At 44.8% G+C, this 15,998-nt stretch overlaps 1 protein-coding gene across 1 annotated transcript in view; it reads right to left on the bottom strand.

Moving 5' to 3' along the window:
- LAMC1 (laminin subunit gamma 1) overlaps positions 1-15,998 on the bottom strand; it is a 66,128-nt gene that overhangs the window by 14,153 nt on the left and 35,977 nt on the right. The window contains exons 2-11 of the mRNA XM_014886701.2: positions 9,800-10,104; positions 7,688-7,818; positions 6,233-6,399; positions 5,132-5,320; positions 3,063-3,180; positions 2,856-2,954; positions 2,614-2,750; positions 1,635-1,757; positions 1,358-1,547; positions 1,051-1,163 (exon numbers count right to left, since the gene is read on the bottom strand). Coding sequence (XP_014742187.2) covers positions 1,051-1,163; positions 1,358-1,547; positions 1,635-1,757; positions 2,614-2,750; positions 2,856-2,954; positions 3,063-3,180; positions 5,132-5,320; positions 6,233-6,399; positions 7,688-7,818; positions 9,800-10,104 — 1,572 coding nt within the window. The remainder of the gene's footprint in view (positions 1-1,050; positions 1,164-1,357; positions 1,548-1,634; positions 1,758-2,613; positions 2,751-2,855; positions 2,955-3,062; positions 3,181-5,131; positions 5,321-6,232; positions 6,400-7,687; positions 7,819-9,799; positions 10,105-15,998) is intronic.

Below are 15,998 nucleotides of genomic sequence, written 5' to 3'. Positions count from 1 at the left end.
GTGAGCAAGTACAGTCAACTAAAATTAAATTATATTTTACATGTGTATGGTTTCCATTTCCAAATCAAATATCAAAACCAATTCCTGGCTTTCAGGACAGAACAGACCATGTCTCTAGCAATTTTAATACACCGTCTGCAAACCATGCCTCAGGACAAACTCCAGTTATTCCTCTCAAGCCATTCCTTCCTCTGGCATTTCAGCACTTCCCTCCTCTACTCCCAACCCCTTCGCTGGAGCAAAACAGAGCTCAGACACAACATAGACGGCTTTTTTAACTTACACCACTATGTTTGCACCACTGCAGCAGCTCCAGTGCACTGAGCAGAGCCTCAGCTCCTACATATTAGCAGTGGCTACAGAACTCAGAGATGGTTTGCTCCACACCTTTCTTCCCCTCCATTTCACAACCCCACATTCCTCATTATGGGCCATCCCTCTGAAAACACTTGCAGTTTTCCCACCTTTCTCAAATGCAAATTCATCCTTTGCCTCTTTCTGCAAAAATTTTTCATCACACAGCAATAACTACAGACATGTTTTTGCTTCTAATTAGTGCCCATTTTTATAAATCTTTGTTATGAGGAATTTTCACTCAGCTTCTGCACAGGCAGCACTTTAGACCTTGTCCTTCTCATTTGTCATGTCAAAGCAAGACCCAAAAAGAGGAGGGATGTAACCATTTCCAGTGTAGCAAATCTTAAAGCCAAGTGCTGTAAACTTCCTACATCCTACTGTGTCCTTCAGTACTCTGTACTATTTTTACCAACTGAAGGATAGTGTTATTAAAAATTCCCATGCCTAGAGCAAGGAATCAGCAGTGTTGAGTGTTCAGCTTTCAGACATTCAAATACAACACTCTTCTTTCCCATATCCTTTTCGGGAGGCCTGGGAGATGCTACACAGGAAAGCCAGGTGAAAAGCCACTGGCACAAGCTTTGCCAAATAAGCTACCACAGCTGTTTATGGCTGAGCCCTACAATGAAGCAACCCAAGCACTAAACAAATGAGTTTGTTCCCTCTTCTGCAATGCTCTGCTCAGTGACTTACTTCTCTCACTGTATGTCCCACGGATCTTGATGGAAGTCAAGTTGTGGAGAAGCTTTTGGAATTCAAATGCTGTAAGAGCAGGCCTCCAGGGGTAATCTGCAGCCTCATGGAGCCTGGGGAGAAGAGCCAAGCATCATCAGCACAGCTTTCAGCTGCTAACAGCTGCACCCTCTCAAAAGCTCCCCTTGCAACAGCACTGTGCTATTGCAACATCACCCAAATGAGTTTAAACCTAATGATCTCTGTTTCCTCAAGAGCTCAGAGGCCAAAGGCAGGGCAGGCCAGGCGACAGCTGCTCCCACTGTACCTGAAGGTGTAGGTCTGCACATTCTCACTGGGGTAGGAGTTGCCCTGGGCAATGAGAGGCACAGACACTCTCAGCCCAGCCCCTTCCAGGACCAGGTCCTCTGCAGAGAGGCGTGTGTCCCGTCTGTCCACACGGAAGGAGAAGGTCAGGTTTTGCCCATAACTCAAAACCTGGTTGCCCAAGAACTTGCCTGAAAGGGGAAGAAATCCTTACAGTCAGGGGACAGAAAACAAAGGGCACAATCAGCACAGAAAGCCACGCTTTTAGAATGACCTACGTGGTGCAACAAAGTACATGGGGAAGTAGGTGTCTGAGATAACGGAGATATCCTGGGTCTCGGCACTCCACTGCAGCAAGACTTCTGAGCCATCACGCTGCTCAGCACGCCACTCATCCTCTCCTGAAGAATCAGACGGGCAAGAATTAACATCCTTGGAAGATGGAGATTTGCACACACTTCTTGCATCACATTGTACATGTTTTACTTAATCTAATGTGCATGGGCAGTGACAGGCTGAAAAACGCAGCTGTGCAGAAGAATTTAGATACTGTTTATTATCTTTCCAATTTAAGCCCCTAACTCAAGTGCTGACTTGAAACCTCTGAACTTTGAACCCTCTGACGACTACTTGTCCAAAACCTTCTTTTCTAAAGAGCTTAAACAGAGATAGAAAAACCTGCAGTCCCCTACGACTTGTTGAGAGTTGTAACCTTTGTATGAACTGTTCTCCAGTGGAATTTTAATTAAAAAGATGTTCTTTTCAGACTACGCAGCATGAAAACATGCATACACACGAAACTGACTGCATGAAAAAAACCCAGATTTTTCCTGGGCTTACAGACTCATTGGAAACACAACTGCGTTTTACTCAGAGCCATGTAAATCCCAAATCTAAAATGATTTTGATCCTCTCAATCAGAAAGTCCTGATTTGGTTCTAGAACTGAGGAAACTCTGCTTTGTCAGCACACCTCTCAGGCTAGAATAGTTTCTATTTGCAATTCCCATTTGCACCTGCACAGTGTACAGTAACTGTGTGCCCAAGGCCAGAGCTGTCAATTCATGCCTCCCCATCTGAACAAACAAGCTGCAGACATGGAAGCTCCAGGCAGCTTCAGCACTTCCGAAAGAGAGATCCCAGACCTGCCTGCCCAAGGTTTGTGGTCTTGCACAGAAAGGAAGGAGTTGGGTTTTTTAATAGCTTGTGACTCAAGTCTACAGCTCAACCTGAGACACAAAGGAAAGCTCAGTTTTACCAAACTCGAAGTTGGAGGTGATGCTATAGACACTGTAGCCCACAGCACTGGTGCAGACTGAAGAGTGTCCAAAACAGAAGCATGGGGTACAGCCTCGTGGATTGGAGGAATCCAGATGGAAAAATCCAGGTTTGCATCTGAAGATGCGAAAGAAAGAGAATTAATTTCCCTGATGCTTAACCCCAGGTCCTCACTCAAATGTTTTTCATTCTTGAAACAAAGCCATGGGTAGAAAAACTCACCTCTCACAGTGGAATCCTTCCACATTGTCCTTGCATGCACACCGCCCTGTCTCGACATTGCATTCCCCTGTGCTGCCAGCAGCATTGCAAGAGCAGGGCCTGGGAGAGTCAGGAGAGAGGTTAGTTCAGTAAGAACAACATAGAGAAAGCTTTTAAAAACCCTGGTTTTCCTTTCCTGGTTTTCTGTAGAGCTGCAATCCTTCTTACCTGCACCCAGCTTCAGAGAGGGAGTGGAAGCCTGGCTGGCACCGGTCACACTTGTCCCCCATCACACCAGGTTTGCAGCTGCACTGGCCGTAGCTGTCACACTGTGTGCTCAGGGAGCCTGTGGGGACAGCAGGGACAGGCACCTCAGCACACACATATGGCTCCATCAGCTATTCAAATTTTACAAAACGGCCAAGAAAGAAGGAAGAAGAAAGCGGGAAGCACAGCCTCAAGCTGATGAGTGACAGCTTACCTAAAGTTCTAGTGTGCCTCCAGTTCACAGAGATTTTTCCCCTGGCAGCTCTAGACAGATGAACTGTTATCTAGTCTTCCCAAACTATATTCAGCCTTTCATTCCTACCAACCAACCTTTTTATATACAAAATATAATTTAAACTTCTAATTACCTTCTCCTGCTTCATCCTCAGTGCTACATTTGTATGCCCCAATTCCACATCTGTTTTACTCTGCAATATGTAATTTCCAGCGTTTTACTCCTTGAATCCCTTGTGTTCCCCATTATGAGCACCTCCCCTTTCCCTGACCTCTCCCTTTCACACTCCAATTTTCTTCCTTGATTCCTAAGTTGCATTTAAAGACTAAACTGCCCCTTTGGAACAAGGCTGCATATGCCACTATGAATCCTAAAATCCCTCATTTTTGGAAGGACACCTTCTTCAGTACTGCTCTATTCAGGTGGTCTTGCACAAAAAGCAGTAGCAGGTTTCTTTAATCCATATCGGGACAAAAAGCTTTCTCCCAAGCATCCATATAGCTGCTGGCCTCGGAGCTGTCAGCACTGTAAGAGTTAACTACCAGGAGAAAAATATCTTAATATACAGAAATAGCTGCTTGTTTCCACTTCAATCCACACCAGAAGATTATAGCAAAGTGAAGAGTTATAAGATGATTAGTCTGGACGGGACAGAAGAGCTCACAAAACCTTTACCATATACAGTCGAAGTTCAAATCCCCTTTGCAGTCTCACTTAGGATTATTTACGAAAAAAGAGTACTTGACAAAAAATACCAATCCAAACACATCCAAGATCCTGAGTGTCAGTGCGTCATGGCACACAAGCTAATGGCTAAGTTATAAAGGCCTTTGAAAGCTGTCCTTAAAGACCTGGGAAGTCACCTCCCTGCAGCTTTTCCACTGTCTCAGCTGATACCAACCCTCACCCCTCTTAAAATAAGGTCTAACACAAGGACCCAGGAAAGCAGTCAGAAGAAGAAACGGCCTTTATTGGTCAAAAATTTCACAACTGAATGACTCCTTGATGAAATTAAATAGGAGATGCACCCTGGCAGACCTCTCCCTGGCTGCTTTTAGGGCATGCTGCAAGCAATGACTTATGCCAGCTACTCTTTTGAAACCTCACATCATATCTTACTATGTGTTGCCCTTTCCCCTCCTTCCACCTTACTTGCTGTGGGCTGGTGGAGTTATGGGATCACTCCTTACAGGCTAAGTGGTTCCCTTCACAACAAAAGATGTATTCTCCTGCCAGAATAACCCCCACTCCCGTTTTTTTTAAAGAAGTTTAACTACATATTTTGAGTTTACTTTGTTTTATCTCACCCCACTCCCTTTTGTGTTTAATGTTTCACTGGTTTGTATTTATAGTGCTTGGATACTTGGTAGGAGAAACTGATGCAGCAGCTAAAGTTCACTACAATTTCTCAGCATGAACAACTTCCAGAAATACCCGCTCACATCATCTTGGTTATTAAGAATTTAAATGAGTTTTTTAGTACTGGGAGCATCCAGGGTAACACATACACAGCGGGAAAAAAAAAAAAATCTATTTCAGAATACATTCGAAGGAGTAAGTGCTGCAGAAGTGACCCATCTGCCCCTGCCACCCTAACCGCATATAGATCCAAGGATAACTTAAACCAAAATACAACCCAATAAACATTTCCTACATGTGGGGGGGGGTGGGGAAAAAAGAAATCCAAACAACCCCTCCCTCTTTTTAACCCAGAGCTTGCAGCGAGCTGCACGACTGAAAGAAGCGGTGGGTTTTGTTGGAAGCTGGCAGCAGGCACGTTTGCAGCAGTGCTCACCGACGGGGTTGCAGCTGCAGGGCAGGCAGGCCTCGTGGCTGGCCAGGCGGTAGAAGCTGTCGCGGCAGCGCTCGCAGCGGGGCCCGGCCGTGTTGCCGGCACAGGCGCTGCAGTGGCCGCCGTGGCCCGTGGCGCGGTACAGCTCGGGGTCGAAGTAGCACTCCTGGGAGCGCCCGTTGCAGTCGCACGCTGCAAAGACAGGGAACTGTCAGTGACCAGCCCGTCCCCACAGCACAAAACCCACCCAGCACAGTGCTGCTGTACAGGAGTTGGGGCGGGAGCTTTAAACCACTCCAAGACCTGAAACAAACCTGACATCAGTCTCATCAATGCCCAAAAGAAAACCAGCGCTTTCTACCCCAGTTCTATCGACATCAGGCTGCCAATTGCAGTCAAAATGTTATACATACAGCACCACCGATCTCTGTCACCCAAACAAGCATGAAAAGGTAACATGGGGCTACTCCATGCTGTAATGAGAGCTTCGCCCCTGGATGGCAAATCCCTAGAAAGCAAGACATCCCAATTTCACCAGGCCACTGAGGGAAGCCACAGACAGCTGGGATCTATCTAGACACACAGAGGTCAGACAGGAAGAAAACCTCTCTGTCTGAAAAAGCTTCCCCATAAAGTAAACTACCAGGAGCTGTGGTCTGGGACAAAACACCAAGCAAATTGGTGTTCCGTGACAGAGACCTGCATTTGTGGTCCAGAAATTAGATTAAAAAATCGACAAGTAAATGTAAAAACCAATAATCCAAACACAAAAATCAGCTGATGCTAAATGAAGAGCTTTTGAAAGGGCAATTATACTCCAGTATAGTAAACAGATGTATTTCTTTCCCACAGGTCTCATAAAGTACAAGCCTGTACATTTTTGCAGGAAACCTCTTTCCTAAAGGTGGTTCCCATCCTTCTCCAGAAAGGACATGCCCATTCCTAGGGATCTACCAGAAAGCTCTCACAGGACAGGAGTGGAATGACCAACAGTGCCATGAAGTGTGCTTAGTGCTGGCTAACTGTGAGTGAGACAAGTTGAAGCAGGCAGGACCAGGTGGTGGCTGGCAGCAGGGGCCCCTGTCCCGCTGCAGCCGCACGTACGCAGGCACTCATTGGCGCTCTCCGCGGTCGCTCTCCTCCAGGGGCGGTCGTTGAAGAAAGGAAGGCACTTCTCACAGTCCACCCCCATGGTGTTGTGCTTGCAGTTGCAGACCAGCTTCCCAAGCTCATTCTTCACACACTCACTTGCATGCCCGTTGCATTTGCACCTGGTTCAGGAGAGGTAAGAACGGGTATTAAAACTCCACTCACAAAGCAACACCAAAAAACAGGGCCCAGATCTCAAAATCTGAGATGAGAGAAATTTCAAGGTGGATGATTACAACAAAATTGAGAACGAAACTGCTGTCATTCAGCCTGGAGAAGAGGGAGCTCCATGGATATCTTATGGAGGCCTTCTAATATCTAAGAGGTTTACAAGATACAGAGAAGCTTTTTATCAGGGCCTGTAGTGATGGGACAAGGGGCACTCATTTTAAATATCTTTCAAACTTTAATTTAGATTGGACATAAGGAATCAGTGTTCTTCAATTAAGGTAGTGGGACACTGGCACAGGTTGCCCAGAGAAGCTGTGACTGCCCCATTCCCAGAAGTGTCCAAGGCCAGGCTGGACAGGGCTTGGAGCAACCTGGGATAGTGGAAGGTGTCCCTGCCCACGATGGAGGTTGGATGATCTCCGAAGGTCCCTTCCAAACCAAACGATTCTATGAAACAAAGAGGTGCAGCCTGCTCTAGGCAGGTATTTAGAAAGGGAAAAAAGTTAACTAACTCCTTTACAGCCTTCACTGGGTGTGGGCTATTGTAGTATCAGTAGGAAATCAAATAGTACAAAGGTGACTAATGCAGGGACCTCCAGACTGGTGGTGCAGACAATATAAATCCCCATGTGGCCACATGCCAGTCTCAGGACCACCATATGCAAACAGTTCAAAACCCTGCAGTGGTCTCATCTCTGTTTATTAAAACATTTTATCATCAACTACTTAAGGATTAAACATTCTACAATAGACTTTGGCAAAAGCAATGGACAACCACAACCATGTTGCACTCTGTTCCAGACCTCCAAAGGAGACAGCTTCTTCAATATATGTGAAGTAGACACTGAGATTTTCTACTTACTGTTATTCTAGAGTACAGATACAGGCAGAGAACAATTTAAAAGCACATTAAAAACAGCACAAATCACAGAGCAGAAAAAATTCTTCTTTTGTTTTCATTTCAGTTACTCTTTTTACCATTTACCCTCTCAAATCACTTAATATTTCATCTAATCAAGGAAAAAAATTATCTCTGCCAGCCCTGAAGTTATAGCTACAAAAGCTTATACACAATTATTTGCAAATTACGGAAAATTCATTCTAATGCATTCTTGATTTAGGACAGTCAGTAAAGACCAGAGCCTACTGGTATGATGTGAATCCAATCAGTATCTTTAAAGCAGTCTAGTAAAACTAACCAAAAACTTTAGCAAGCACAGAGTTTTATTGTCTACTCACCTACCACCCACAGCAAAATCAGAAATTGCATAGTAGTAAGACTTGAGAACTTTTGGGTCATTGAAAACTTCATCTCCAAATGTGTTCAGACGGTTGAGGGTCACTCTAATATCTGTAGCCGTCACCCATTCCTGGAGCAGACAGAAATCCCATCAGATGAAACACCCTCTCCCTTGAGAAAATACCAGTCATTAGCAGTTCTATTAACGAAGTCATTTGCCAGCAGCTGCTTCCTTCCTCATTGTTTTCCCCTCTGCACCTCAGGAGTTCACATGCTACTGGCCCCAGAAGCCTTATGCCACATCCTCTTGGTTCAAATGGGCTTTCCTGATCCTTTCTCCTCTCTGGAGACCCTTTCCAATGCCTCTTTGCATCCTGACTGCTTTCAGCTGGGAAGCACTGAGTAACCTCTCCAGCAAAAACTGCAGGGCAGGCAATTATGTCAGCTTGCTAATTGTGCATATCTGTCTGGCTGCAGTTTTCCTGCAAAGCTATGCAGCACCAATGGGAAAAGCTTTAGGGTACATTTGTCTGCAGACATATTGCACCAGACTAAAAGATACAGACAGACAAATGAGTGAGGATGGGGAGGTTGAGGAAGACAGACAGACAGATCTGACTTGCAACACAAGAGTTTTTCATAATATTTACACAGTGTCTGTAACACACTGCTCTGCCCTTGTGCAGCAGCAGCCAGCGCACACAGCCTGTTGCCAAATTTCATATCACCTTCTGCCAGCCACTGATGTTGGCACCTCCTTGGTTTTGTTACAACCTTTACAAAGCTGTTTTCCTTCAAACACCATAAAAAAGAACATAAAGAAATATCCCTGTATGCACAACTGCACAGCACCTGTGTTCCTGCTCAGCCAGTAACATAGTGTTTATTTACTGAATTACAAACACTGATGTAACCACATGGAAATACCAGTCACAATACACACATTTACTTCAGTTCTGAAAAGCAACATCAGGGGTTGATACATATTTTAGGAAAATGGTGCTAAGCTCTCTATTGCTTACATAGAGAAGTTTATCAGAAAATTATAGACATTGCTAACTTGAAATCTCCTTGTTCACCTTAATGATAAGACATGGTTTTCTGCAAGGGTTGGCTACACCAGTGAGGTGGCCAAACAGGTTCTTTTCCACTTCAGAAGTTCTTTCTCCTTTCCCATTAATCTTATTTTTTCATTTCGCTTTAGTTTGCAGAAGCAATCCCACCAGATTCTGCTCTCCTGCCTGGGAATCGGAGACAGGCAAGCCCTGAGCCTGCTGTGTGCTCATCTCAGTCTAAGAGAGACTACTACTCTAAGAGCTACCCTAAGAGCAAAGGGAAGTGATGGTAATTACAGCTCTGAAAGGAAGACAACGAGCCCCAATGAGGCAAACCCCACAGCTTTAGCTCCTTGTTGCAATATAAACTGGAGAAGCTGACAAGCAAAACACAAAAAATGGCAAGTAAATCAGATAAACTGGTGCTCCTAATATGCTCCTGACCACTGCCCAACCACTCCTGTGAATGCAAAAAAAAAAAAAATTCGAAGACGTTCAACAACAAAGAACCCTTGCCAAAACTCCCTTGCCAAGCCACTTGTAAGAGAAAAATACCAAGGATAAAATCAAATTTCTCTGCTTCAACACACACGTAAGAGAACAGGGTAAGGATTCCTGTAATGCTTTATGTATTTAGAAAAACCTTCTATTTCTTACTTTTACTGCTTGAAATATACATGCGGATTCTCAAATATTAACCGGACTGAGACTTTACCTTCCTCTGTCCTTGTATCTGAAACAACAGCAGAATGTCCACAGCTGCTTTCTAGGCTAGCAGAGATTTACATTTATCCTATGAAGACTTCCATGCCGCCTACTGACTAATCACCCTTAACACCACCAGGTTTGCTTTTTTGTATTACAAATTTACCATCAATAGACTCAAGAGTTCAACTCTTCCTTCAAAAGCATCTCTGTGGATTGTCCATCCCAGCTTAGCTGTGCAAGGGCCTTTCACTATGAAAGCAGCCCAGTCAGCACAAAGTCACCATCCACAGGGACTCAACAGGAAGACTCAACTCAGACCACCCGAGTGACACGGTCCTGCTCACATACCTGCAGCACAGGGCTGTTGTCAAAGTTGTAGGCACTGGGACGCCCCTCCAGAGTTGAGAAGGCCACATTGCCTCCAGTGAGAGGGGAGATGTCGCTGAACTCATCGGTGCAGAGCGCCTGCTGCTCGTCCTCCCCAGTGCGGATGAAGCCACGGTTGATTTTGTGGTAGGTGCTCTCACAGGACCCACTGTAGTACTGGTAGGGCACCCAAGGGCCGTCCTCCTGTGTGCGCTTGTAGATGGCAAAGCTCTCGGGCCGGCTGGTGTGGAACTTGAGGCGCACGTATGTGATGTCAAAGGCTTTTCCTGTGGGGGAGAGGAGACGTGTGAGAAAGACTCAAAGCTGAGAAAGAATGGAAACAGCTTCACTGCATTTCTCTCTCTGGAGAGAATGCTCTCCCAGCACTATCCAGAAGGATAAGCATGTCCAGCAATACCAGAAGTGTCTCTTCCAGTCCAGTACTGTATCTCTGAGCAAAGACAAGGTGAACGAACTGAGAGCAGAAGTTGAGGGCAGGCTGAATAGATAAATAAAGAGACCTACAAGCTTCTGTGCAATCAAACACATTTCAGAAGCTGTAATTCTCTCCCACATACATCCCTAACAGATGACAGGCTATCTCAGACCTATGAGTAGTTCATGTGTATTTAAGGCCAGGCCCAAGTTAATCATGACACTTGATACTTCTCCAAACACATGCATGGGAGAAACAAGTATTAACCAGAGAGGAACAAGTCACACTATAGAGCCTGGCTTGTACCTCTGCTTCCTCCCTAAATAGACAATACCTCAATCTCTCTTTACAGCTCACAAAGCTTTTCCTCCAGCACCAAACTTACCATCTACATCCCTCTTCTACTCATTCCCTGGGAAAAACAAAATGAGGTTTAAATTTCTTGCATCATTTGACTAAAGTCACCAAGGCATTTTTCAGATCGGAGTGCAACGGTATACAAGCTACCCATGTTCTCCATCTCCTAGAAGGATGAAAGAAAATCCACCTCCTTGCCCTCTGTTCCTCTTGTAACCAATCTGTGGCAGTCAGCACATCATCCTCCCTTCATGATTCTTCTCCAGCAACTTGAGCATCTACCCCCATGCACATAAACCAACTGTCCAGGGAACTCAAATCCTTGAGAGAACTCATCAGGAGAAAAGGACCACAACATTCTTCAGCCGCCTTAGTCTGCTATCCATGCTGGCCAAGGGGCTGGCTGAGGGTTCTCAGGAGGAGGCACACAGCTGGGTACCAGCTGTTCTTGCTCCACTTCAGCAAGCAGACTGTGTATGATCAGGATACCCCGGAGCATGTAGGGAGCTTGCTAAAACAACGTTAAAATGTTGAGTTTGTTTGGAATAAAACCTCGGGTGTTTAGTCCCTACCACACTCTTTTATGCTCCCACCACTTCCAAGAAAAATAGTGCTCTAAGCAGAACTTGCAGCCACCACCAGAGCTTTTATTGATGAAAAAAAAAAGCTACTAGAAGAGTTTCAGCTGATTGAGAAACAGGATTTTTCATCCTGTAGAAGTCACACAGATTTAACCTCAACTTGTAAAATTTATGAACTGTACCATGTTAAATTTTAACATGAGGCCTGGCACTTGCTGAAGTGTTCATCTCCTTCACAAGCGAGAGCAGACCAGAGGCAGCACGCACCAAGAACAGAATGTCCTCAAAGGACACACGTACAACCCAACAGCCATGAATTAGGTCACGAAGCAGTTCTGCCCTGCAGGCCCCTCACCGATTAGGCCAGGGGCCAGCCTGCATTAGGCATGTCACACCCAAAGCCTGGCTGGCATGACGGAGGAACCAAAGCAGCAGAAGAAGCACAGCAAAGGGGCCAGAAACCAACATACCTGAAAAAAACTAAAGTAAAAATCAAGATACACAGTACCTGAAAAATTATGTGCCCCAGGTGTGTTAGTTTGGCACATTCTGTTTTTTGTTAGAGGGGGCCCACAGGGGTAGCTTCTGTGAGAAGCTGCTAGAAGCCTCCAACAGAGAGCCAATCTCTGATGGCTCTGGAGATGGACACACTGCAGGCCCAATTAGAAAGGTTGGTAACTCCTCTGTAATGCCATATTTAAGAAGAAAATCCAAAGAGCAGGCACACAGGTGTTTTTCCAGGGCCTGCAAAGCCATCGGGAGCTGTCCCAACAGTTCTGGGGTGATTGTTTGCCCATGGCAGGGACCCCACGGCAGAGCAGAGGAAAGACTTCTCTCCCTGAGCAAACAGAAGAAGATCTCAAATGATGAACTGACCAAAACTAAAACCTTCATGCCCTGTCTTCCTGAACTGTTGGTGGGAAAGAGCAAGAGGCTGGGGGGAAAATAGGTGTTTTAAAGTCTTATTTTATTTCTCATTATCCTCCTTTGACTCTGTTAATAATAAATTTACTTTATAACTTTAAAATTTAACTTTAAAACCTGTATTGCTCTTAAAGTTTTTTCTCCCAGTCCTTATCGCAACTCATGAGCCCTTTGTTAATTTTTTTCACCCCTCTCCTCTGCTGAACTGTAACAAAAGAAAGTACATGAACGACTTTCGTGGACACCTGGCATTTGGCCAGTGTCAAATCACAACACCCAAGAACAGAAAAAGACCAATCTGGCGTTTAAACTACCCACCAAATAATACTGTCTGTGTGTGACATGCAGGACAGCTGAGACATTATACAGATACAAGCCCCCAGTACTTTCTACAAAATACCCTTTTCTATTTATATCATGTGTGCAGTTATGGATCACCTAAGCATAAGACTGGAAGCCAGACATTCACAATCGTGGCTCTTGCTCAGTACCAGCTCACTGTTGGTTAGGGGTTGACTATTTAACGAGATTTTCTTACACACAGAAGACAAGTGAGAAGCAAGCACCAACCACCATTAATGCCAAACTACTTTCTTCCAAAGGATCAACATTCAGCACTAACTTAGCTTAGGCATTCCCTCCCCTTCCTGCCCAGTAAAAAGAAATGAATGTGTATTTGGAGCATTCCTGTATATTTGGAGTGTTTTGCTCATGAACTGCAATGAAGGTAAGAAGCAGGCAACCTGTGTACAAATCAGACTCTCACAGCTTTCCTGTTTCTCTACTACATGGGCTCTTCTCAAAGAGAACTCCTCACTGAAGGCAAAATATGCTTGAGGTAGGAGCAAAGTGCACACACAGGAACTCAAGACAGACAAGACAATAAATAGGCTGGAGTCACACAAACATCTTTTTCAGGACTATGGTAAATAAACCCAGGATACACTTCACATCTTTTCCAGGTAAAAAGCAAGGGGCCCAGGAAGCAAATACTTCCTCCTCCTTCTGCAGGCATACCCCAGTGTGTTGACCTGCAACTTGGCAGCCTATTCCAGAACTTCACCAACATCTTGGATGAAGAGCAACTAAAAAACACAATTACTATCACAGCTGTATCACTAGCAAAAGTGTCATAAACTTAATGAGAAAGTTTTCTTTAAGCTCACATGGTAAGATAAGGTGAAATCTAACACTGAAAGTCAGCCCTGGTGGGATTTCTTTGGGTGACTTTAATAAGTGAAAATAGGAAAACATCAGGCAAGAGCAGCCCTTCCCTAAGTCAAGAGAGGATAAAAAATAAGAGACCACAATGAAGGTCACCTCATTAAACTGCGTCAGTTAATCATCAGGAATACCCTGCTCTTTAGAATTGGGGTGGCTAGTTTTCTACTGCATTCCTCTGGTGTGAAGTAAAACCCCTGTGTTCAGGCTTCATCAAGATGGGGAGGAAATGTTTCAAAAGAATCCTGGGAATGATGAGGGGGCTGAGCATGTGCTTTCACTCACACACACAACTTTCTGCTCTAGATGAAAGGCCGGGTCACAGGCTGCTTGCCCCAGAAAAGAACTACTTTTTTTTCTCTCCACTATAACTGAATTATGATCCCTGTTTCCTGACAAGGTCTCCCACAGCTCCTTGTGAAAACTCCAGCTCAGCTAAATGCACAGCACATGCCAACTGCACTCTGGGCAGCAGGAAAACCTTTTCCCTGGGAACTCCTTCTCCTAAATGGCAAGGACCCTCCCTTTTTCATCTCCAGTTTTACATGGCAGGCCAAGAAAATGCATTCAAACCCCTCCCAACTGAGCAAGCAACTTGAAAAAGACATTTATGGTAGCTGGCAGCATAACTCCTTTAGCAGTGCAGTTAATGGCATTAAGGAGGAATGCAGTTAATGCACAGAGAGTGGCTGTGCACTGCCTTGCCGGGTAAATACTGCTGGAACAATGGAGTTTACCCAAGACCAGCTGACACAGTGTGGAAATGTGTCTCCCCACTGTTCACACTGAACATAGATACTGTGCTTAACAGCCTGGCAGTTCTTTGAGGTTGCAGAGCCTTTTTCTAGCAAAGATAAGCAGCCCAGGTTGCTTTCATGTCTTGCCGGGCTGAATAAACATATATAGCTATTACACTAAGAAATGGTGACAGCAATAACCAGGTGAAAGGCAGTTTTAAACATCACATTTGGAAGACAAAATGACATTGTTTTCCTTTCCTAGAAGCCAGTACTGACCTGGAGCTCAGTTTGGCTTAGAACTGTCTGATAGTGTCAAGTGGCAGACAGGATTTCCCTGTGTGTATTGATAAGTGGCATATCGGTTTTGCAGGAGGAACTCCAGATGCTGGAACCAGTGACCATGAGTTTAGCACTTCACGAGTGCAACCTGACGTGTTTAAAGCATCCAGAGCTCAAAATCATGAGCCACTCATTATAAAACTGCATCTTTTCTGAGGCATGGAGCTACTCACCAGCAAGTGACAAGGTGACACGATAATCAGCCCTCTCTGACTTTTCAGGATGATTAACCTTTTAATCCCTTTCTCTGCTGTAAACAAACACACATACAAGCCTTCAAGACAGTATTGCAATTACAGATTCAAAGGAGTGAGCAAGTCCTGGGTGCCTGGAGAGGCAGCAGAAGTGCTGTGAAAATGTTCAGCATTGTTTGATTCAGGGTATACTGCCCCAAACAACCTGCTCACATTGTTGGGCTTAGCCAGCTGGAATCATCATCAAATTCAGTCTCCCAAGGTCCACTAGGAAACGTGCCATGCTAAAATCCATATAAGCAAATGCCATTTAGATCTTCAGAAACTCCTCCCTTTTCCCTGAAGTTAGGAATTCATTCTACACACAAAAGACCTCCTTGTATTCAGGCCCCTCAGAACGGATGGATAATTTATGTCAGGAAAACTGTCCCGCCAGCTGGCACGATGACTACAAGTGTTGAATTGTGAGCAAATGCCTGGGTGAGATAAGCCCAGAGGATACTCAGCCTCCTTCATTATTGGTGATCCCACTCGAATCCCCTCCACATGGGAAGAATCAATGCAATTGAAACCTCTCATGCATACAGCTACTGAATTTTCCTGAGGGAAAAAATAATCCACCTGAGAAGACTGCATTGGGCAAAGAACCAAACTTCTGCAGATTTGTTTTCCATAAAATCCACTGGGCAGTTATGAAATGGTTAAACTTTACTGTTTTTCTTTTGCCTGGCTCCTGTTTCAAGGCAGCTTTTCTCAGACAAGTACTTGCTGACAACCTATGTCTTAGTAAAGGTTAAAAGAATTAAAAACAAACCCAGTAACAAATAGAGCCTATTTAGCACTTTTTGACTGTATTTCTTCTCCATTTTGCAGTGAAGGGCAGAGAGCAAATACAATTGGTATGTAATTTTGTTTTTTTCTTCTGACCTGTTTCCCCATCATTCCCAGCAAGATATGCCAGCTTTCTCAGTAACTAGACTGAAATGTTCTCCATACCACTCACCCTTATTCCTGTCTCAACTCTGCCCTTCTTGAACCATCAGCTCTCACAGCACCCAGCAAAATGCTGGACCAGCCACGAGCAAAACAGACTGGCTGCTATTCTTCCAGACAAACAGATCCCAGAACCTCACATAAGCAGTGTGTTCCTTGAAAAAAATCCAGAAACCTGGATGTCAGCAGACGGGCCAGCAAGTTCACAAGGTCTTCTTCAAGACCAATCAATGCATCTTGAGCCAACCAACCACTCCAAGTGGTTTTATTTTGTTCAGCCTCTCATGCTTGAAACTCTGCCAGAGCCTTCCCTCCTGGATCACAGGAGCAGCAAATGAGAGGGCAATATTTAAGGAGAATAAGTTATCTCATCTAATGGAATGGGATAGGATTTTT

Source organism: Sturnus vulgaris, chromosome 9 (assembly GCF_052056855.1).
Source record: "Sturnus vulgaris isolate bStuVul1 chromosome 9, bStuVul1.hap1, whole genome shotgun sequence".
Classification (NCBI taxonomy): domain Eukaryota; kingdom Metazoa; phylum Chordata; class Aves; order Passeriformes; family Sturnidae; genus Sturnus; species Sturnus vulgaris.
Note: the sequence above shows the minus strand (reverse complement) of the source record. Positions and strands in the feature narration are given on the sequence as shown.